The following is a 21453-nucleotide window of genomic DNA, read 5'->3' on the forward strand; positions in this document are numbered from 1 at the left end:
AGGGGAAAAGGGTGAGGCTTTTTTTCGACCTGCGGCTCTACGCGTAAGTGAGGCTGAGGGGGGGGGGGGGTTGAAGAACCCACTTGTTTTTTGCTCTTTCCAAGAATATAGATTTCAATAGCAAGTTTTGGATAGGGTTAATTATTCAGATAGGCAGTTTCAAATTAACTAATTTCATTCTCCATTATCCACTATCCACTAGTGTGAGGGGATTGAGGGGGATGCGGCTGGGGATAAGGGAACAGGAATTAGGGGTTTCGGATTGTGGCCGAATGGGTTGAACAGCACATCTATGCAGGTAGTATAGGGTAGTATAGCGTAGTATTATAGTTATTATAGGGTATTATTTATATTATGTATACAATGTAATAGAATAATAGAACTATAGTATACTTTTGTACTAGAGGCCTCTTAACGAGGCTCTGAAACAACGTGGGCCGGACAATCAATCTCCTTACCGCAGACAGCGCGTTGACAACCAAACCGGGAAAGCCTGAAGATCCCTCGGGTTGACGGCTCGAGGCTCGCTGTTAGTGTGCCAGCGCAGACTTTTGTGTCTGACGTTGCAAAGGAGGCGAAAAAAAGGACCAAAAGGCGGGACAAAAAGAGGGAAATGGGAGAAAAGTGAACAGACCGTGTGGGCCCTTTCTTCGTGCAGGTTCCCTAGCCGGGTATAACACTGACTGGGGGAGTGGAGAGAGAGAGAGGGGAAACGACTCACAGAGAGTTGCACCCCGGTTGTTGTCTCCGAGTTTAATGGTGGAGCCTGAATAACAGAGAGTAGCGGTGGAGACATTTTTTTCCCTTTTTTTCTTTTTTTCTTTCCTGGGATTTGTCCCTGCCGTTTATGTGCAACCAAGTTCAAATGCTCCGAGTAGAGGGGGGAAATAAGGTAAGTCAGGGGGGATGGTCAGCAGAGAAGTTGAAAAGTGAAGGGAGTATAGTTGAAATAACAAAAAATAGAACGCCAAATAAATAAATATAAAAATAAAAAAATGCAAAAACAAAAATACAATTAAAATTATAAAACCCCCGAACAATAATAGAACGTTACTCGTTACCTAGGTACAAGTCACGGTAAACTATGTAATCTATTATGTGGAGCCCCCCGAGTTAAGAGAGCCGCATGTCTTTCTTCTCTCCCACACCCACCCCCCTCGAATATTCCTTTTGAACGTTTATTCTCCTTTTCTCTGTGTTATTCTCTTCTTTCTTTCTTTCTTCCTTTTTCTCTCTTGCATCTGATACTGGCATTATACTGGTAGATATTGCTGGGCCCTAACTTGCACGTGTAGAACGTGATATTATCTCACCCTTAGATACCTTTTTTTTTTTTTTTTCCCGGAGCCTGCAACTTCTCCTTTAGTTTTCCTTTCTTTTCTATCCTTGAAACAAGACTGTACAGTTTTCCTACCTGCACACTTCCGGGTGATATCATTCATCTGCAGATGGCGCAGTGACAATCGGAGCTTTTGAGCCTCATCCCGGGACCCATTCACTACCCGCGTCCACCTTTCCGCTTGGGTAAGTGCACTTTCTGCAGACTTCGAAACTGAGTAGTCTAGAGCCTTGTGTTTCAAATTTTTTTTTTTCTCTCTTTTTCTTTCTTTTACTTTGCTTTCTTCTTTCCTTGATCTTTCCTTCTTGTGCTCTCGGACCTGTTTGGTTTTCATTTTATTCTCTCCGGGTCATCCTGACCTGACAACCCCTCATCTCCCCGTCTCGACGCTTTGCAGACGGGCAGTCGCATTGTGTCGGAATCGCTTGCTTTTCTACTTTTCTATTCTTTCCACCTAGATTGTTGTCTTTTTTTTTTTATTCGTCCGATCATCGGAAAAGTCACATTTACAATAACCCCATCTCTAACCATATCTTACAGGCTACTATCATCGGTTCTGATGTGTGATTGTCAATTCAATCTGTCAGAACAACAAGTATAAGGCGAGGTGCCCGATGCACCTGCTAATTTATTCATCCCGTCCGCTATGTATGACTCGGATGACGGTTTTAATAAGTCGCCTCCTATGGAGGCGATCAAACCCAACTATGGAGAGAACGAAACACCACCACCGTTTGTTTCGACTAGCGAAAAAGATGATGCGGGTTCCCGTAAGCCCAACCAGCCGAAACCTCAGAACTCAACCCGTGAGGGCGACCGAGTACTGATGGGGTTTCTAGCTCCGAACCACCCAGAGATTGCCGCAACGGCAAGGATTGCTCCATTGGAACCCTTACCTGGGAATCTCAAAAACTATAAGCAACCGCCTGACTTCGATCCCAGAGGGAGGTCAAATCCATTTTTAAGGGACGATCCTCCACGAAAGGCATCATTGGGACTCTTAACCTCAGGCTCAGGCTCATGCTCGGCTTCACATAAAGACACCGAGAACAAAGCCCCCCAGAAGAGATTGTTCCCAGCCCCATTACAGCCTAAAGAGCCAGATGTTGAGATTAAAAATGAGATTCAAAGAGAGCGAGTACCATCAATCAGTGGCCTGAGCCAACGATCTCCACAAGGGTTGCCATATCTCAAAACGTCTTCGGAAATCAAGTCTGAATTTCCCCTCCCATTACTAAAGTTGAGCCAATCAGCTTCTGGATCATCTTTCACAAAATCTCCAGATAGCAGCAATAAACAAACGCTGCCGTCTATTCACAAAGCTATCAGCGAATTATCAGACTTCGGCCCACCAGTCAACATGATCCCATCTCCCTACCCCTTTTCCTCCTGTTCCGGATCAACTACATCGGGGAATGATTCTCCATTCGACCGCGCTTTTCCGGGAAAATTTTCCATCCCTGCGAGTCCCTTCTCTCACTTTTCGCCGGTGAGCCTCAAGGACTCATCTACCAACCCTTCTCCGGCCTCGCACTCAACCTTCTGGCGCGGGACACCCCAGTCTGAGATGCTGTCCGTCCAGACCCCGTATGAGGCCTCCCCTATGACCGCAAAAAGCCCAGCGAATAGTTATCCTACGCCCACGGAACAGGTTGGCGTTGGTATGGGTGATCAACATCCGCTCGCTGCATCCACTCCCCAGCCCAATGGGGGCCCCGTGGGCAGTTACAAGTGTACACATCCTGGATGCACTGCTGCACCCTTCCAAACTCAGTATCTCCTCAAGTAAGACCAAAAAGACGACTCGAGTGAAAACCCCACCTAACGAAATAGTAGCTCTCACGCAAACGTGCACTCACAAGATCGCCCACACTTCTGCCCAGTAGAGGGCTGTCCACGCGCACTAGGCGGGAAAGGGTTCAAGCGTAAGAATGAAATGATGCGCCATGGACTCGTACACAACTCCCCAGGTTACGTCTGTCCGTTCTGTCCAGACCAGCAACACAAATACCCGCGACCCGACAATCTTCAACGGTTCGTGCTACATCCGAGCTTCATTTAATCTGGCATCAGCTGAAATTATACACTCACACAGACATGTTCGTGTACATCACGTCGACAAAAACAAAGACGACCCCATTCTCCGACAGGTTCTCGCGCAAAGGCCGCTTGGTAGTGCCCGCGGGAGAAAACGAAGGATGAACAATACATGAAACATTTTAGCATCTCGTTTTATTTTATTTTTTCATCCTTATCTCTGTTTACACCTTTGCATTTCTAACTTTCTTTCTTGCCCATGTTCTTTTTATCCCACGCGTTCCGACCGGCGTGTACCCTCTTCACCCCCCCCCCCCCCCCCCCACCCTCTCTTCCACATTCAAACCTGTGTTTCCCGGGTGTTCCAGATTTCCAGATTAGCGCCTCAGTACGACCATGCTAATCCCCCTTCGAGGCAACTTCGCAACTTTACGCGTGACGAATCTCTCAGCTGTGATACCTTTCTGCTGTTTTTTATTTTGTTACCCTTGGGTACTTTTTGTTTTGGTGCTTCTGCAAGATACCACCTGTCCATTGTTAGAAATTCATGATGCTACATGGGCCATTCGTTTAATAGGAGTGTTGTGAGTCTTTACTATTTTACCTTTTCTCCATGTTGTCTGATCAATTCGATTGGGGTACTACAACCCCTCATGATATTGAAAATTTACTCGGAACATGTCAAAAAGCACACTCGGATAGAAGTCTTTTTTCCTTGATGTGCCATAACTTGAAGTAGTCTCGTCGGCTTCGCTTTAAATGTGCGTATGATGAATCCGATCCTATACTTCGAGAATCAACCTTTTGGCCCTTCTATCAGCTGGTGGAAATTCAAATCATGTCCAGATGCCGGACTATAATTCCTTCCCTCGGTTCCACGCCCTTTTCTACCAATTTCATGGCCTCCCTACGTAGATTAAAGTTTCCTAGCTTCCGAGTGGTGCATTCTTAGGGTGTCAGGATCTTTCTTCCGTTTACCACTTGCGGCTCAATTGAGTCAGCCTCCCTCCGCCAGTGTACTAGGTAATAGTAAATACAACACATATTATGTGATTTAGTAGCTTGCTAGTCGCTGTACACTCGCCGATTGTATGTGTAAAAAGACCGATTGATATCGGTCCCATTCCTAGAACTTGGAAGGTGAGAAGTCGCGACAGCGAACTTGTGGTAAAAGAAGCACTAGTAATTAAACCCGAAGATACGCGCACAGTGGTTGCAGGTTCTCACCAATGAAACGATAATCATCGAATTGTCGAGTATGAGAGCTCAATTATCCCTGCTATCTCGTAGCCAAGCGGAGAGAAGCCTGAACCTATTGTCCTAGGACCCTCACGGCCTAGAATCCTAATTTTGCCCATAATATCCTAGCAGCGTTGCTCTAGACAGGCCCAATTATGCACTGATTGCTGATTCAACCATTTACATTGGTGATATAGAGCTTGTGCGCCTGATCCTGCGGGGCTACCACGAAAGTTCCGGCCCGATATCTTCTCGTGGAAACGCGTGTTCACAGCCATCTTAATCGGGATGTTTCTGTGTCACCTATAACGCTTTTATTACGGGCGTATAATGGACAGTAATAAGACATGTGGTTTAGTTAAGACACTGTGTAATGCAGTAGGGTCCGTCGGCTCCGGACAGGGGTACCTACGTATGTTTTCAAGAAGAGGGCGGTTAACAGGCAGGATTAAGAGTTTGAAATTCCCCTGCCACTCACCGGCTCGTTCCTGGTACTGCCTCTTTTGTTGACTCTATCCCCCTATTTTATCATCGATCTTTATCCTATTCGTATATTTGACCAAGGTCACATATAGTTCGCCACTATGAAGCTATCGCTATTCAGGAAGACGAAATCTGGTGTTCCAGAACACATTCTGTAAGATTGTATGACAGCGAAATAATTTACCGGGCTAATTATGCTGAGGTACCCTACAGAAGGTGCAATTGGGATGAAGGTGCTATCTGATCCTTCGAATGCTGACCTGGAGTGAGTTCATCTTCTACTATAAGGAATCTCCAAAGTGGATAACCGAAGAATTCAAATAAGATACACGAACTAACATACATGAACTAGCATTGTTTTCGTCCATGGACTCACCGGCAACCGAGAGAAAACATGGACTCACGAAGACGGAACCTTATGGCCCCGAGACCTTCTTTCCAAGGACTTGCCCACGGCACGCATTATGACCTTCGGCTATGACGTCGACATATTCAGCTTTACCTCAATCACATTCTCAGACCGACTTTACGACCATAGCCAATCCCTAGCCTTCGCAATCGTCAGCCAACGAATCAACTGCTCGAGCAGACCCATGGTATTCATCGCACACAGTCTAGGCGGCTTGATCTGCCAACGAGCCTTGATCCTCAGCAACTCCATAGACGGACTATGGGGGATATCCTCAAGCGCCATCGGGATAATCTTCATGGGCACACCGCAATATGGATCTTCGCTCGCCTCCTACAGAGAAAAGCTCGCCAAAGGGATGAATATAGTCCACACTGCAAACAGGGATATGGTTGGGACCTTTCATCTGGGCTCAAACAATGTGCAACTAGCTGGGAATGAGTTCCAGTCCATGCTTCGTCGTGGAGACCTGTCACTCAAGGTCTTTTGTTTCTACGAAGCGAAGAATATGAACGATATAGTGGGGAAAATTGTTGAAGAATACTCGGCTGTTCTGCAGGGCTATGACAACTGCAGCATCAATGCTGATCATTACAACATGACGAAGTTCAGTGGTCATGCAGATGCTGGTTATGGACTTGTTCGGTCGATCATTACGGGGTGGCTCCATGAGTCTCGTAGTGGTAATGATGCTACAAACAACACTACTATGTCTGCTTCTGTTTCTGGAAATCCGCCTTGGTTGGGGTCTTGGACTCCAGGGAACTTTTACTTTAATGGGAGTGCGAATTCGCAGAGTGGCGAAGGACGTTACGCACATGGCGAGACCTTTGCCTTCGACTGATGGGATATCTGCACGAAATATGGATGTGTCCTTTTTCAATTCCTTGGCTTCAAAATTTGTTTTGCAAGCCTTATATCTCTCAAAGTCAGTGACTACAGACAGAGTTTATGATACAATGCCTTTTGTTCCTGTACGTTTCACATAGAGTTAAGAGTTAAACTTTGACCAACCTTGCAGCACGTGCGAAGCTGAAACCTTGGGTTTCCCAAAGTTTCAAATATCTGACAGGTGATATTTCTTTGACTTGAATAACACGTCCTTGGAATACCAACTGTATCATTCATTTCCCTGGTTAAATAGTATAACAACTGGTAGCATCTCTTAGTCGACCAGCAAGCTTGCGGCTGCTCAAGGTATCGATTAGTGTTACGGAATAAGCCAGGTGGTGGTAAAGATGATCATATTGCTATGGTATAGCTACGTAAGATAACTACCCTACTTAATAATAGCCTTAGTCATACCCAGGCCCTCACAACTGCCCCCGTCAAGAGCCTGCTGCCGCCCTCGGTAGCACGGGGAGAGAGGCTAGATCAGAAATCCGCAACGAGCTACTTATATTGCTAGGGGAGCGGAGTCTATGGCGGGGGCCGCATTGACGTAGCGATTGCTTCAACTTCTGTCCTAATTGTATCGTCCTTTATTGTCTTAATATATCGATCAACGAGTAGAAGGCCCTTAGTAAAAGCTATAGTATCCTAGATAGCATTAAGAGAAGCACCGAGCCCTTTACGTATAGCGCGTATAATACGTAGGTCTCCTTTAACGAAACGGGCACGAAAGTCAATCAAACCGGCGTGGTTAAGGGAGGTAATACGAGCGAGGCTAGTACTAGCGCCGACGTATTACTATAACGCCTCTATAGCTAGTAATAGAGATACTATAGGGCCGATAAGGTCGGGGGCTCTATCGATTTAGCTAATATAGAAGCGAAGGTCTATATTTTATAGTAGCCTAGAATAGGGTTTTGCAATTACTACTCGACCCTAGGAAGGGGTATAAGTATTAGAAGTGATATTATACTAGCGCTCTCTTTCGCGACGGGCGCGTTATCGTCGACAAGCGGCGATATTACCGAAAGAATTAAGGATATTATATATAACCGCCTATAGGATAAGTTAGAGCTTAGTTACGTCTTACGTAGGGGTATCTTAGTTCGGGAATAGCTTTCTATATATAAAAGTATCTCTATCGAAGGCCGAATTTAGGATAGTTTACTAGGTTAGTTTATACGGTTTATCTTTAGGGAAAGACGCGGAGGGGAAATCGTTAGTTATATTATAGACGCGCTCGTAGAAACCTTCGAGATCCTATAGGCGGGTATAGGCGAGATCCTCTTTCGCTTTTATTTAGTAGACTAATACGTACGTTATAAGGTTATCGTTTATAATAAAATAGTAAGAGACCTTATTCTAGCTATAGCTTATCGTAGCTATATAGATTAGGTCAACTAGGCTATTCGTACGGTCGGGTATCGGGTAAGTAATAGAGTTAAAGGTACGTAGCGTTAGTTAGGTTAAGGAATCCTTTATACTTACTTAGACTACCTCTAGCGGAGCTAAGGTAGTACTAATATAGAACTTAGAGATACTTAAGCGATACTTCCTACCGATAAGGTAGGACGCGGGGTTCTAGCTTCTATAAAGGATATAGAAAGCTTTATAGATAGGGAACTAGGGTAGACCGTTAGCCTAAATAATTATTAGGGGGTCTAAGGGAATACGCGAAGTCCGAATATCTCTATATTAGTTAAAGTCTATTTAGAACCGCAAGCTTCGTTAGTACGGTATTATAGTATAAAGATAATAGAAAATTCCTTAGTCCATTAGTCGGACGTAAGATAAGGTAAGACAGGCTTCTTATTTTATATTATCCTAGGAATTATAAATAAAAAAGTAAAAGACTATCTATATCGAAACTATTCCTATATCGATTTTCCCGCCGGACGATAGGCCCGGTCTCTTTCTATTTCGCTAACCGTTAATCGGGTAAGATATCTTCGCTTTATCCTAGCGTAAGGCGTATAGGGTAGATTCGTCGTAAAAATAATAGATTACGAGCGTAAAGGATCGTTCGGTATAGATTACGAATTAGGTTATATTTATCTTAGGTAGTCCGGGTAGCTTAGGTTTCGGGTTAGTAGTAGTCTAGCTACTATTAGGTAGGCTAAGTACTATAGTAAGTAGACCTAGGTTATTATCGTCGGCTATATCGTCTATAAGCGAACCGGTATAGTCTTCGACTACTAGTAAGGAGTTATTACCCGTATCGGTCGTCGCGTCTCCGTTAGAATCTATAGTAAGAATACTATAGGCTCGTCCGCGTCCTCGCGTCTAACGTACGCGACCTCGATAGGATCCCCTTATAGAACTTAGGGGAGTTTAAGCTAAGATTAGCTTTTACGGTATTTTAGGAGGTATAGAAGGCTAGTTATTAGGCTAGTTAGCTATATTAAGGGTAGATTTTAATAAAAAAGTAATAAAAAGCTAGTAGTTCTAATAGAGAACTAAGAGATAAGTTAGGGAAATAGGGTAGTAAAAAAAGAGTAGAAGATAATATAAAAGCAAATATATAAGGTATAGGTATCGAGCAAAGGGTATATAATATATAAATATTAATATAAATAAGCCTATATTAATTATAAGATTAATTAGTAGAATCCTATATATAACGTAGGATATCTTAGAGATACTCTAAGATCTTTTCTTCTACTCCGATAAGGTTATCTTTATCTAGCTATTCTAGGTACTTATTTCCGAGCCCGGACTATCGGACTAGGTATTACTTTCGGCGGTCTTTTCTATAGCCGCGGTATCGTATATCGAGAACGGCGTCTACGTCGGTATAGTCTATATCTTTAAAGAAGTATAGGTTAAATATAGAGGGAGGCTTAACTACTATTATATCGCCCTCCTAAAGCGCACGCTCTAGGTATTATAAGGAGATAACTAGATAGGCTCCGGCGAGCTCTAGCGGTAGCTATAGGCGATATATAAGGCGTCCTACGCGTTCGAGGACGCGATATTTAACGTAGCGCTATATAAGCTTCTTCGTAACCTAGCGGGAGGGGAGTATATAACTAGGTTCTACTCCTTATATAAGGCGTAAATAGATTAGGTCGCCTTTCTAAAAGAAAATTAGTTTATAGTATTTATCGTATTACTATTTTATAACTATAGTAGCGTACTTTATATATTCGTCGGCGTCTTACTAGGTAGCTTAAGGAGATCTAACGAAGGCCTAACGAAGGAGGTTCTATAGTATATATAGGTCTATACCGAATATAAGTTTATATAGCGAGTTACCGGTAGAGGTATTAGTCGAAGTATTAAGTAAAGCTTATATCGGAGTAAGTCCTTCGTCCTAGTTAACGTCCTAATAGAGGTTTTACTAGTAGCGGAGCTAGATCTCGCCTATTTAATTCGAGCGTTCCGACTAGCCGTCTACTTATAAGTTATATATAGCCGTATAGAGAAGCTTAGTACGTAGGGCTATAAAAAGGCCCTTCTAGAACCCTTAGACGAAGCGTTTATTGTAGTTAGAGATCTATACGATAGGGATACCCTAGTCGCCTTTCTAAAGGTTATAGAGGATTATAGTCGCCTATTTATATCCGGTCTAGGTCTTTTTCCTAGGTATAGAACCGATACGCTTTATTAACTTATAAGTATAGATTACTACCGCGTCGAAACCCTTCTTCGTATATAGTAAGCCGGTAACGAAGTCGATTATTAAAGTATAGAACGGGATTAGCGGCGTAAGGATTAGTTAGAGTAAACTATATAGCTTATAACGATATATAGCGTTCTTCTTATACTTATCGTATTAGTCGATATACGCTCGGAGTTTCTTTACTCCCTTATATATAATAAAGCCTCGTATCTTCTACTAGGCGCGATAGAAGCCGAGGTAGCCTTCGCTATATACTATTTCGAAGATCTCGTCCTTAATTATATTAGATATATATAGCTAATAGTCGCCGTTAGCCTATATCGAATATAGTAAACTATCGTTAGTTTTATAAGGCAAACGTGGTTTAACTAGGTCGGGGTCCTATACTACTCGCTAGAGCTTATTAAGTACGAAGCTCTATTTAGGATCCTCTTAGTAAGCTACTCGTATACGCTTCTTAAAGTCGTCGGAGAGTTATACGTAGGATATAAGGAAAGCGTAGGCTTTATCGGGAACGTCCTATATAGGTTCCGTATCGGGTAGGACTAGGTTAGCTATAACGCTAATAGATCTATCTAGGTTAGATATAGAGTCGGCGTATAGCGCTTCTAGGTCGTTATCGTCGCGAGGTTATATTTTATTAATAGCCGATAGGCGAGAAAGAGTATTAGCGATATAATTTAACTTACCCGCCTTATAGTAGACGAGTAGACGGAACTACTATAGGTATTATAAAGCGCGTACTAAACGTAGGTTTATTCGGTCTAGTAATATAGATAATAGTAACGTAGCGAGGTTAATTATTACGATATAGTCGGTATATATAACGGGTATTAAGTCCTTAGGCGCTACTTTAATTATATAACGGATTTTCCGGACGACCTATACTATATAGGAGACCTCTAACTCGGTAGCCTAGTAATATTTCTCCGTAGGGGTTAATAGGCGGCTTAGAAATATAATAAGCTTAACGACCGTTAATAAAGGAGTAGCCTTTAAGTTTATATAAACGTAGTTATACTTAATATAAAAGACTATTACGCCGTAACCCCTTTCTTATAATATATTAATATCGAAGTATAGGCGGCGGGTACGATCCTAGTACGCTAGCTATTAGGGGTCTTAAAAGATTGCCTATATAGCGTCGAATAACGCTAATTCGCGGCCTATCGGACGTACGTACTATATATAAGCTAACTAGTCCCGACGTAGGCGGCCTTTAACTAGACTTCCGTATAAGAGCTCTATCTTACGGATTTATAATAGCTCCGACTTATTAGTATAGAGCGGGACGTATTAACGTAATACGCCGGTTATACCTAGGTATATCTCTAGCTAACGTAATATATAGGGGAATTATAGTCTAGCGATAGCCTTAATTTTGTCCTTAGGTATAGTTATACCTAGGGTATCTATATACTAGCCGAGGAGAGAGATTTTAGGGAACGTAACGTATACTTTCTTAGGTTCTAGAGATACTAAGTGCTTCTTAAGGACGTTTAAGATAAGAGTTAGGTACTTAATATAAAGCTTAAAAGTATTAGATACGACGATAATATCGTTAAGGTAAGTACGATAGAACTCGATAAACTCTTTTAATAGTAGGTCTATCTAGCGTTAGATATAGGGGACGTTATTATAAAAACCTATAATCGCGACGTAAAACATTTCCTAGCCTCGATACGTAACGACGTATATACGGCTACGATAGTTACGTCTAACGCGCTACTAATAGAAAAACTTAGCTATATCTAATACTAAGATATACCGCTTACCCTAGGTAAGAATAATAATATCGTCTATTATAGGAATTAGGTAAATATTACGCTAGACGACTTTATTTAGCGGGCGAAGGTCTACGATAATACGGCCCTTACGTTCGGGTTCGCGTCCTAGTTATTATACCGTCCGTTAAACAACGAAAATAGGGAAGCTTATAGTAGAATACTTAGTAGTATAGCTTATTTTTCCTTAGTTATATAACGGCTAGAAAGTCTTATCGATAACCGTACGATCCTTTAGGCCGAATAGATAGATTTTAGATTTTAGGAGTTTAGACTCCTATCCGGGTACTAGGGGGATAGTTATCTATCTATCCTCGGGGATATCGACGACTATAGGCTTATCGCCCTAGACGTCGTATAATAGTAGTAGATTCGTTAGTTACTAGACTTAGGATAGCTATAGGCCGGCCTAGAGGGTAATACCGTTCGTAAGCTATATACCGTTATCCTATATATAATATAAGCCTTTATTAGGCGGATTAGTATTAGGATTTATATTTACGTAAATAAGGGAACGGCCGAGTTCCGCGGCTTCTAGTTTAACTATATAAGCTATAGGTATATTAGCCTTATAGAGGGTTCTAATATAGTCTCGTCGGCGAATAGCGATCGAGTCGCCGGTATCGTTTATAGCTTATACCTAGGCAAAGTTCGCGTTAATAAGATATAAGTAGAAAGAGACTTAGGAATATCGTCCCTTAAATATATAGTCGCGGTTATTAGGGAGCGCCGTCTAAACCTATATAGGGATATATATAATAAAGCGTAGCGAAATAACAACGTATTTAGCTATATAAACCGTACGCTAGATAGCGTAGTAGGGTTTAGTATATATAGAAATCGGGATCTCTAAGCCTATATATAATAGGATCCTAATAGTCTTTATATCGAAGTCTAGACGGAAACCTTTATAGCCGATTACGTCTATTCCGATAAGGAGTTTCGCCTTTAGGTTTTCTACTAGATACGCCTTAATATAGATATATACTACGTTATCCGCTCCGTAAAAGAAGACGTCGAATAAAATAAATATAGATAATAAATATCGTAAGCCGATTCTAGTAACTAGTACCGGAGTATATTTCTAGAGCGGTAGGCCTAGTAACTTAGCGAGGTCTACGTCGATAATAGTTATAATATATCCGGTATCGAGGTATACGACTAATAGCTTACGCTAATTAGTAAGGCCGACGACTATTAATACGTAGCGCTATATCTTATATACTATACCCGGCTAGGCTACCTATATATAGTTAGACTTAATAATAGGTAACTCTATAGGTATAGCGTCCGGGTCACTACTCTTATATTAGGAAACGTAATACGTAACGGTTAAATCGTTAATTATAGCTGCGGTATACCTCGATATATAGTCCTTTAGATATATATATAACTTATTATTAGATAGGAATAATATCGAGTAGTATAAGTAGGTTACTATAGGGGTTATATCCTCTATTACCGAGTAATAGGGTTAGTCGTCCTTATTATCCTAAAAAGGAGACTCTTACTAATAAGCCTAGGGATCCTCTTTAAGGGGGTATTCTATATAGCTTATATAGTCGTCGTCTACGTAATACGTATCTACTTATAGGTCGTATATATAATAGCTGTTATAAAATACTAGATTTACTTAATTTACTTCTAGAGGGAAATTAGTAATATTAGCTTTATAAGGTATAGTTGGTTTAGTAGGTAGAGGGGCGACTTCCTATAGATCCGCCTAATATACGGCTATTAGGCGAGAGTCTATATATAGTTAGCGTACGGTATAACCCGTACTAGAGTAGCCTACTTAATTCTAGGGCTTATTAGAGAGTAAGAGTTAACCTACTTAGTTTATATAGGCTTAGTCGCGCGATAACTATTACTAGTATTACGAGCGCGGTCGGTATAATCCTTAGAAAGGGTAAGCTTGTTATTATAGTAGTACGTACGACGTACGCTAGCCCTATACTTACGGTATATTTAGCGGTAGTATATATATATTTCTTTAGGTTTATTATTACCGCTAAGTATTAGGATTCTATATAAGCTAGGGAGTATTAGTTCCTATATTACGGGTACGGAAAGGTAGTTAGTATATATTAGGACCGCTATAGCTATAAGTATAACGGGGAGCGCTATACTAGGGGTTATACTAGGGGTAGCGCTAACCTTAGTAGCGCGTAGGTTAGGGCTACGTCGGATATTATTATAGTCGGATACGTCTTAATATTTTATACCACTATCTATATCGTAAATCTAGATCTACTATAAACTACGAGATAATTATCGCTACTATCGGCTCTCGGACGTTACGTTAAAGTACTAGCTCTAGGCGAGTCTAGACTAGGCGGAGTATAGTTATCGTACCTATTATCTTAGCTACTTAGGCGTCCCGGAGTATATTCTACGCCTATTCGGTAACGCTACGTCCGGCGCGTATATCGCGCTAAGAATAGATAGATACTAGGTCTATAACTTTAACGATTGCTTCTATCGCTTAAGGCTTAAACCGTTTTTTAAGAGTAGCGTACTAACCGAGCTATAACGAACGAATACTTAAGTCCTATCTCTCTTTATCTAATAATTCTATACTATACTATTAGGTTACCGCTTTACGTAGGTATAACGGTAGATTCGCGCGGATAACTTCCTCGGACTTTAGTAGAACTAAAGCCTTAAGTTAGTTAAGAAAGGCGTAAACGTTTATATAGTATATTACTCCCCTAATTATACGGATATATATATCTAACGTAGGGTCTAGTATAAAATAGCTAACGTCGTCTATTTTCTAGTATCCGGTACTCTAATAGGTATCTTAGCCGTCTCGACCTACTAGCCCTCGGATTTCGTCGCGACGATTTATAATAACGTCGTTAACTATTACTCGAACTTCCTTAGCCTCGCGAGAATACGTATAGGTAATAGCTTCGTTAAGGAGATTACGTAGCTCTATTCTTAATATCGTAATCTATAACGCGCCTTACGCTATTAGCGGTAGGGGGTTTAATAGCCCTATATATAATAGGCCTACTATTAGGACCGGACTAAATTCTAGTAGGGTATACTTAGAGCTAGCGAGTAGCTACTTACTTAGGAGGTTAGTTAGGCCCTCGAAGCTAACCGGTATTAGTATTACTAGACTAGCTTAGGGTAGGCTCTAGGGTTATAGTAGGTCCCTCTAAATCTATTTCCTACTAGAAGAGAGAGTTTTAGGTTCTTCCTAAGGAGGTTTTCCCTATATCTAGGTCGGACGAGCTTCTAGAATTTACCGGACGTACTTTTAAAATTCCCTAATTAACCTTACGAGGTCCTTCTATAGTAGCTAGTTAGGTAGGAAAGGGTTCTCCTTTAGTAGCGGGGGAGTACTATAAGTATATATAATATAGAGGATATCGTTAGTAAGCTCTTTAGTTTAGAGGTCCTTATTTAGGTTCTCCTTATCGTTAAAGTACGTAAGTAGTTAGTATCTAAGAAGGATATAGTATTATAGCTACCTATTAATAAGCGGTATTAGACGTTACCTTAATACGATAACCGTATATTAGATAGAGATCGGTTTAGAAGCGTAAACCGTACGACTAAATAAGGCTTATAGAAAAATATTGACTTTACTAAACTAGTACTACTCCTTAGTATAGGGGTCCTATAGAAAACAGTAGTATCTAGTAGCTAGAGCTTACTCGTTGTCTTTCTTAAGTCGATTATAGGTTAAGGAAAGAACGAATTCCCTAGTCAGGTGATCGGACCCGCGATACCTCGTACGCAGCTAGAAATAACTACGTATAGGGTGATAGGTACGCGAGGAGTATAGTGGTATATAATCCTAAGTGCTTATCGGAGCGGTACTACGTTTAACGTATATAGCGTAAGGAAGGACGAACGATAGAAACGGGATAAGATAATAAAGGTAATGATCGATCAGAACGCTTTCCCTTCTACCGCTAGTAACCTAGGGGCGTAAGAGACACCGGAGAATTCGATAATAGGGTGGTAAGCCCAACCAGAAGGGCCTCTGGCTTTAAAAGGACATGCTACCAGTGTGTTACGGAATAAGCCAGGTGGTGGTAAAGATGATCATATTGCTATGGTATAGCTACGTAAGATAACTACCCTGCTTAATAATAGCCTTAGTCATACCCAGGCCCTCACAATTAGTGTAGTATTTGGCTGACCGTTCGTGTAGCCATCATTGGGTTGGCACTTGCCTGGGCGTCGGTGCAATACACTGGGCTGGGGTTGGTCCCATGGTGCCCGGAACGATACTGATAACCTCCGCTGCATCATACCCATCACCCAGGTGAGGGTGTGTTGCCGGGGCTTGACTGTGATCTGTTTCACTGCGAAGGCGTTCGTCTGGTAGAATCGAGTTACGTTGTTCAAGTTGTATGGTTGGCATTGATACCGATCTGGAGATGATGAGGATGCCATAGGACTGGTAATTTACTCCGCAGATGGTAGCTCATATGTAGCAACTAGGTATAGAGGCCGGTTTGATAGGGCTCTGAGTCGGCAAAGCATGCCCCGTCGCATCAGTCTGGTTCTAGCTTAGAAAATCGATGGTTTGGACCATTCCCTGGCTCCATAGAATTATAGCCTCCCAGGAACTCGTTACCTGGATACCCTGGGTAGAAATGGCAACCGGGCAATTCCTGCATTCATTTATGTTTTTGACTCTACACCTGCTCTCCGTCACTGTACATAGCCTCAATTGGGTAGTAGTAGACTCCTATGATAATGAGCGGTTAGAAATTGCGCAATACTATTTTGATAGAAATCTATGAGTATCTTGGACTATTATTAGAATCCAGACCTATGGGGGATTCTTGTTTCATCTGGTCTATTTCTGCGTCAACGTCTTGGATACATAGAAGATCACGGGTAGTTGATTACACGGGCCTTTTTGCAATAAGTCCTATTATCAGACTCAGGATGATGTTAGTCTGGCCTAGGGCTTGTTTAGCGTTAAAATTAGAATCAAGCTCTTTAGTCGCTTCTTAGGGCAGTATATTACTCGGCAGTGCTTGAGTTTAATTCTAGATTTACATCTCTACATCATGGTGTATAGTTCTACCATTTCTCAAACAGTTGCAGCCATTTATCTTTGTATGATTCTATGTGTTGAATTTTGATAGAACCGAAATGTAAATCCTCGCTAAATAACAGAACCGTTCATTGTCTAAATTCGCCTTGCCTTTTTCCGCTTTGCCTATCAATGTTATACATAAACGAACCAACCAAAAATCACGAAATATAGGAAAGACAATAAAAGATGTCCAAGACACAACCGCTAGTACCATAATCGTCATCGTAGCAATCTGACCGACAGCTAAGCCTTTCCAGCCTCCCCTTTCCGATGAATCCTCCTCACATGGTCTTTCATATTGTCGACACGACTAAACACCTTCCCACAGCCCTCCCACTCACAAAAGACACCAGGATTGTGCTTCGCCTCATGGCGAGCACGGTCCTTCTTGCTGCTAAAGCCATTCGTCGCCGATTGGGGACATCCCTCATAGCGACAGAATAGGTGCTTTCGGTGACGGTTGAAGTGCTTCCTCAAATCACAGCCTCGGTGAAAGACAGCCTGCGAGGAACAGCCCGGGTGGGCGCAGCGCCAGTTACCGTCGCTTGTTGGGATGCCGTAGTTGCTTAGGTCACCGGAGTTGGAGCCGGAACCGGAGCCGGAGGCTGAGCCTGGTGCAGGTGGTGGAGAATCTGGGTCGGAGTGGGAGTGTGGTGGCGAGGAGGCGGTTGAGGTTGTAGCGGTGGATTGGTAGGGATAGGGTGTTGGAGCTGGGACTGACCGAGGAGCCGAGACGGATCGGGGGATTGAGAAGAAAGCTTCTGGGATAGTATCAGAGGAATGCGGTGGACAGGAGAGCCACTGCTCGTTCGCAGTGTTGAGTTGAGGGTTGAATGTTGGGTAGGGCTCTGGTTGCACTTCTATTGATGGCGGAAAGCGCATAGAACCTATGTTTGCGAAAGGTTGTGAATGGTAGAAGTCTTGGGCTGGTTCGCTCTCAATGCACCATTTGTCGATTTGCTGGGGAGTATAGCCCGACACGCCCGGGCCGCCCATAACGAGGGGTAGAGATCCTGGGGGATAATAGCCTTGAATGAAGGGCGATGTGGTCGGGCCGACGGGGGTCTCAAAGGAGCGCATATGAGGAGAGTTTGAGAGGATGTCTGCGTTAGACGCAGCGGACCATGCGTATTGAGAGCCAATTGTATCAGTGTCGGTCGATCCTCTTCTCCCAGTGGAATAGTGCCCCGGGGATAGGAAAGATCGAGGGTCTGGTTGGACCTCTATAAAGTCCATCTGTTGAAGAGCGGACATGTGAGTGTGAGAGCTGGATGGAGCGCTGGTGGGGATATCGGTCAGGACTCCCAGATGTTGAGGATCTAAGGACTGGGAGTAACCAGCGCTATCCGGCACAGTGCCGTAGGTACTTTTAGACTTCTGGCGACTAGGATACATGTTGGAGACGTTGGGGGTGTCCGAGATGTAGATGATATTGTGGAACGATAGTTCTGATGATGATGGAAAAGAGAACTCCCAGTCGATACACTCAAAGCTGCCTTTTGGGGGAAACTGCTTTGGCATAACAATAGGTGCTTAGTATAATTTTGCCGTTGATGTATGAACGAGTGTCCAAGCGCTTGAATCTTGTTGCCCGAGATGACCGAGAAGCCAATGTGTTATAGGGTTTTGGCAGATTTAGAGCTGAACTTGTCTTTCGGACTAAGACCTAACGGGCAGTGGAATATTTATGACCATCTCAAGTCGAGGAGGCAGTGCTGTAATCTTGAATATCTAGGCGTTCCGCAGAAGAAATCGAAACGTTGATAATACTGCCATGCTTGATATAGAATTGTTAATTATACCGGGTAGGTATTATTGGTAATCAAATGAGCAGTCCGCGGATTAATACCGTTCCTCGGCTTTGGGGGTTGAGTCAAGTTGAGTCAAGGGTGATTCAAAATAGGTGGACTGAGGCCGGGGTCTACTGGCTTCCCGATGAGAGATGATCTTCCAGTCATGGCATGCCGGTATTGGTTTGTCATTTGGATAATTATGGGGGCATTTTCAAAGTAGGGCTGAAAGATGACGACGTGGGCCTGTACATTGGCTAGATCGACATCGGCAGATTATGGCCAGAGGTTAGGGTTTCATGAATTAACTATGATATTTCTTAGGTATGAATCGTGCGCTCGTATTATTGGCCAGTAAAAAGCCACGAGACGCCCAGGACGCCAGGGATGACCAGGACCGGTGTTGCGGTATTCTGTAAGATCCTTTTTGTCTTTTGTACATGTTCGCTATACACACGTGGAACTGGTTCATGATATCTAGATATCGAAAGCCTCGCCGTGGCAACATTACACAAGACATGCCTGGAGTTATACACATAATCCCCGATTGCGTACCATAGTAGATAATTTCCGATTCTCTACCTCCAATTACTTTTTTTTTTACCAGTTTCTTAAGGTTGAGTCAGCTTGGGGGTAACGTTAAATCCAAAGGTAGTATCTCTCCCATGGCGGAGGTATCTTACTGGTCGGGAGCTAGGATTGATATCTTGCAGATATTTTTCACCCCCCAGGTCTATTCTGTATAGTCGATCATTACGCAAAGTAGGAATTGCGGACACGAAGAAATTGAGTTCATGTTGAATCTGGGATCTGGAATTCATATTCAGCTATAGTGCCAAAGGTCCGTTGGTAAGACACCGACGGCTAGCACCGTTTGTGCATTGTGGATAGACCATATCCTGTTTTATGATTGGTCAGATGATGACAAATGTGTGCTTATCCCATTGTTCGACCACTCATATCGTTCAGCGGGGACCAAATATGGGGGGCCGTTCAAAACGAGGAGCGGTGTCCTCCAGTATGATCGGCGATGAGCCTCACTGTGGCTTCGGGCTTATTATGCAGTCAGTGTGTGGATTGTAACTATTGCGTTGTGTGACAGGTTATCTGGAAAGGTTCCTAGGAATAGCAAATGCTGGCCTGAATGCCTCCAGAATGGCACGTTGTACGTTGTAAGCTGGTTGTGAGACCGGATGTCTTCGGTCTAAGAATAATATTCGATGGTAGTGTGTCTCAGATATGAAAAACATAGCATCGCATTTCTAATAGGACGGTCTATCATGCATCTAAATCGTGGCTTATGCCGAACCCCCCAAAACCAAGAGATCGCCAAGTCTCCCCAGGGCTGAAATGTTTGGTGGTCCGAATTTCCCGCCCCCACAATGTCTCAAATATCCAAGCTCAGACTGCACTGCTTCTACAAAAATAGAGACATATCTCCAATGTCTCAAATTTGGCCCCAAGATCACTGGGTTCATCTCATGTATCTTTGTGTGTCTTGGATCATACCCGATCCGGCACAGCATCATCTTGTCCAACCAAGAGGGGCGTTTGCTCGCCCGGACCAGGTGCTCCCTTCAGATCAGGGGTATCTCGGTATAAGACGTAGTGTTGGATGCAGAAGATGGCATCGAAAAAGATTGTAACGTTGCCTAGCAGTAGCTTGACCGGGTTGCCGGTGATACCGCTCCAGTCACTTTGAACGCTGGAGTCAAGCACCAGTTGAAGCATTGAAAGGACACCGCCAGCCAAATCCAGAAGAATGGTTCCAATGTTCCAGCCTTCTGTAGATTGGCGCTTGTAGTTCAACACCACCTGAGGCATATATTTCACAATGGTGATCAGGAGTTTGACGTACGAAAACGAGTAGATCTGGGGGGATTTTAGCTCTGTTTTCTAGTTTCTAGATGGTTTAGAAGCCTATTCAACAAGAACGGCTTATTTTCACCTACCACGTCAATCCACGCCCAAGTAGAAGGATCATACCCTCCATCCGGACTTTGCGCCAATACAACCGCCATAACCACCAGAGGAGTCAGGATAGACGCCCAAAATATCCCTGCCATGGTCCAACTGACCCTTTGGAAGCGGGAAACGTGGAACCCCCAGATGAAAGGCCAGAACTGTGTGTACAGCATGATAGTCAATACCACCGCGTGGGCCGCAAATGCAAAATCGTTGAATCGGACGGTGGGATCAATCGAGGCCGGGTGGCGAGCCGCATACTGTGAACGAATGACGGGCGAGAAGAGAAAGGCGGAGGTATATATCGCATAGCAGACAAATCCCAGAGGGTTGATAGTGGATAAATCGATAGATAAGCCGACTGTAGACTTGCGTTTCCAGTTGGTGATGGGCTGCGGATAAAAAGACCCTGACCAACAGAGCATGCTGCGTGCGAGTTAGCCATCAATTTAAGTAATACATGAGATATAACATCGGAATCAACACGTAGACTTACTATGCCCATCCTAAACACCTGGAATAAATTGGTCAGTCATGTTCATAATGCCCGGGGTGCAAATAGGAGTTCACAAACCGGGACAGAGCGTTAATAAATATCTCTATTTGAGGAGTCATGTTGGATTGAGGACACTCATTACAAATGGTCAAGCGGGGAAAGAAGAGAAGGTGTTGATGTAACGATTCGAGCTCCCTTTAGGACAGCACGCAATCTTGTGATAAGATCAGCTGAGGATAAGACGGATAAGACGGATAAGATAAAAGAGTCAACAACCTAGCTAATTTGGGAAGGCGGTCATGATGTAGATCCTGAGTCAGCGGCTGG

The 21453-nt window shown here is 43.1% G+C and overlaps 6 protein-coding genes across 6 annotated transcripts; 2 read left to right on the top strand and 4 right to left on the bottom strand.

Moving 5' to 3' along the window:
• Positions 1-1985: 1985 nt before the first annotated feature.
• On the top strand, positions 1986-3552 carry N7537_002352 (uncharacterized protein; the record flags this gene model as incomplete). Its single annotated transcript, XM_056893410.1, has 4 exons — positions 1986-2109; positions 2179-3124; positions 3176-3373; positions 3435-3552. 4 exons carry the CDS (start codon positions 1986-1988, stop codon positions 3550-3552), a joined length of 1386 nt encoding a protein of 461 aa, XP_056758405.1.
• Positions 3553-5199: 1647 nt separating this feature from the next.
• On the top strand, positions 5200-6351 carry N7537_002353 (uncharacterized protein; the record flags this gene model as incomplete). Its single annotated transcript, XM_056893411.1, has 3 exons — positions 5200-5252; positions 5301-5363; positions 5451-6351. 3 exons carry the CDS (start codon positions 5200-5202, stop codon positions 6349-6351), a joined length of 1017 nt encoding a protein of 338 aa, XP_056758406.1.
• Positions 6352-11439: 5088 nt separating this feature from the next.
• Positions 11440-11688, bottom strand: N7537_002354 (uncharacterized protein; the record flags this gene model as incomplete). Its single annotated transcript, XM_056893412.1, has 2 exons — positions 11440-11627; positions 11667-11688. The coding sequence occupies 2 exons, from the start codon at positions 11686-11688 to the stop codon at positions 11440-11442; spliced, it is 210 nt and encodes a 69-aa protein (XP_056758407.1).
• Positions 11689-15923: 4235 nt separating this feature from the next.
• On the bottom strand, positions 15924-16220 carry N7537_002355 (uncharacterized protein; the record flags this gene model as incomplete). The annotated part of the gene is made up of 1 exon (XM_056893413.1): positions 15924-16220. The coding sequence occupies one exon, from the start codon at positions 16218-16220 to the stop codon at positions 15924-15926; it is 297 nt and encodes a 98-aa protein (XP_056758408.1).
• Positions 16221-17118: 898 nt separating this feature from the next.
• Positions 17119-18270, bottom strand: N7537_002356 (putative C2H2 transcription factor; the record flags this gene model as incomplete). Its single annotated transcript, XM_056893414.1, has 1 exon — positions 17119-18270. The coding sequence occupies one exon, from the start codon at positions 18268-18270 to the stop codon at positions 17119-17121; it is 1152 nt and encodes a 383-aa protein (XP_056758409.1).
• A 1898-nt stretch (positions 18271-20168) lies between these two features.
• On the bottom strand, positions 20169-21245 carry N7537_002357 (putative L-cystine transporter; the record flags this gene model as incomplete). Its single annotated transcript, XM_056893415.1, has 4 exons — positions 20169-20537; positions 20618-21056; positions 21127-21144; positions 21205-21245. 4 exons carry the CDS (start codon positions 21243-21245, stop codon positions 20169-20171), a joined length of 867 nt encoding a protein of 288 aa, XP_056758410.1.
• Between the last annotated feature and the right edge of the window lie 208 nt (positions 21246-21453).

Source organism: Penicillium hordei (assembly GCF_028827395.1).
Source record: "Penicillium hordei strain IBT 12815 chromosome Unknown utg000001l_segment0_segment0, whole genome shotgun sequence".
Taxonomy (NCBI): domain Eukaryota; kingdom Fungi; phylum Ascomycota; class Eurotiomycetes; order Eurotiales; family Aspergillaceae; genus Penicillium; species Penicillium hordei.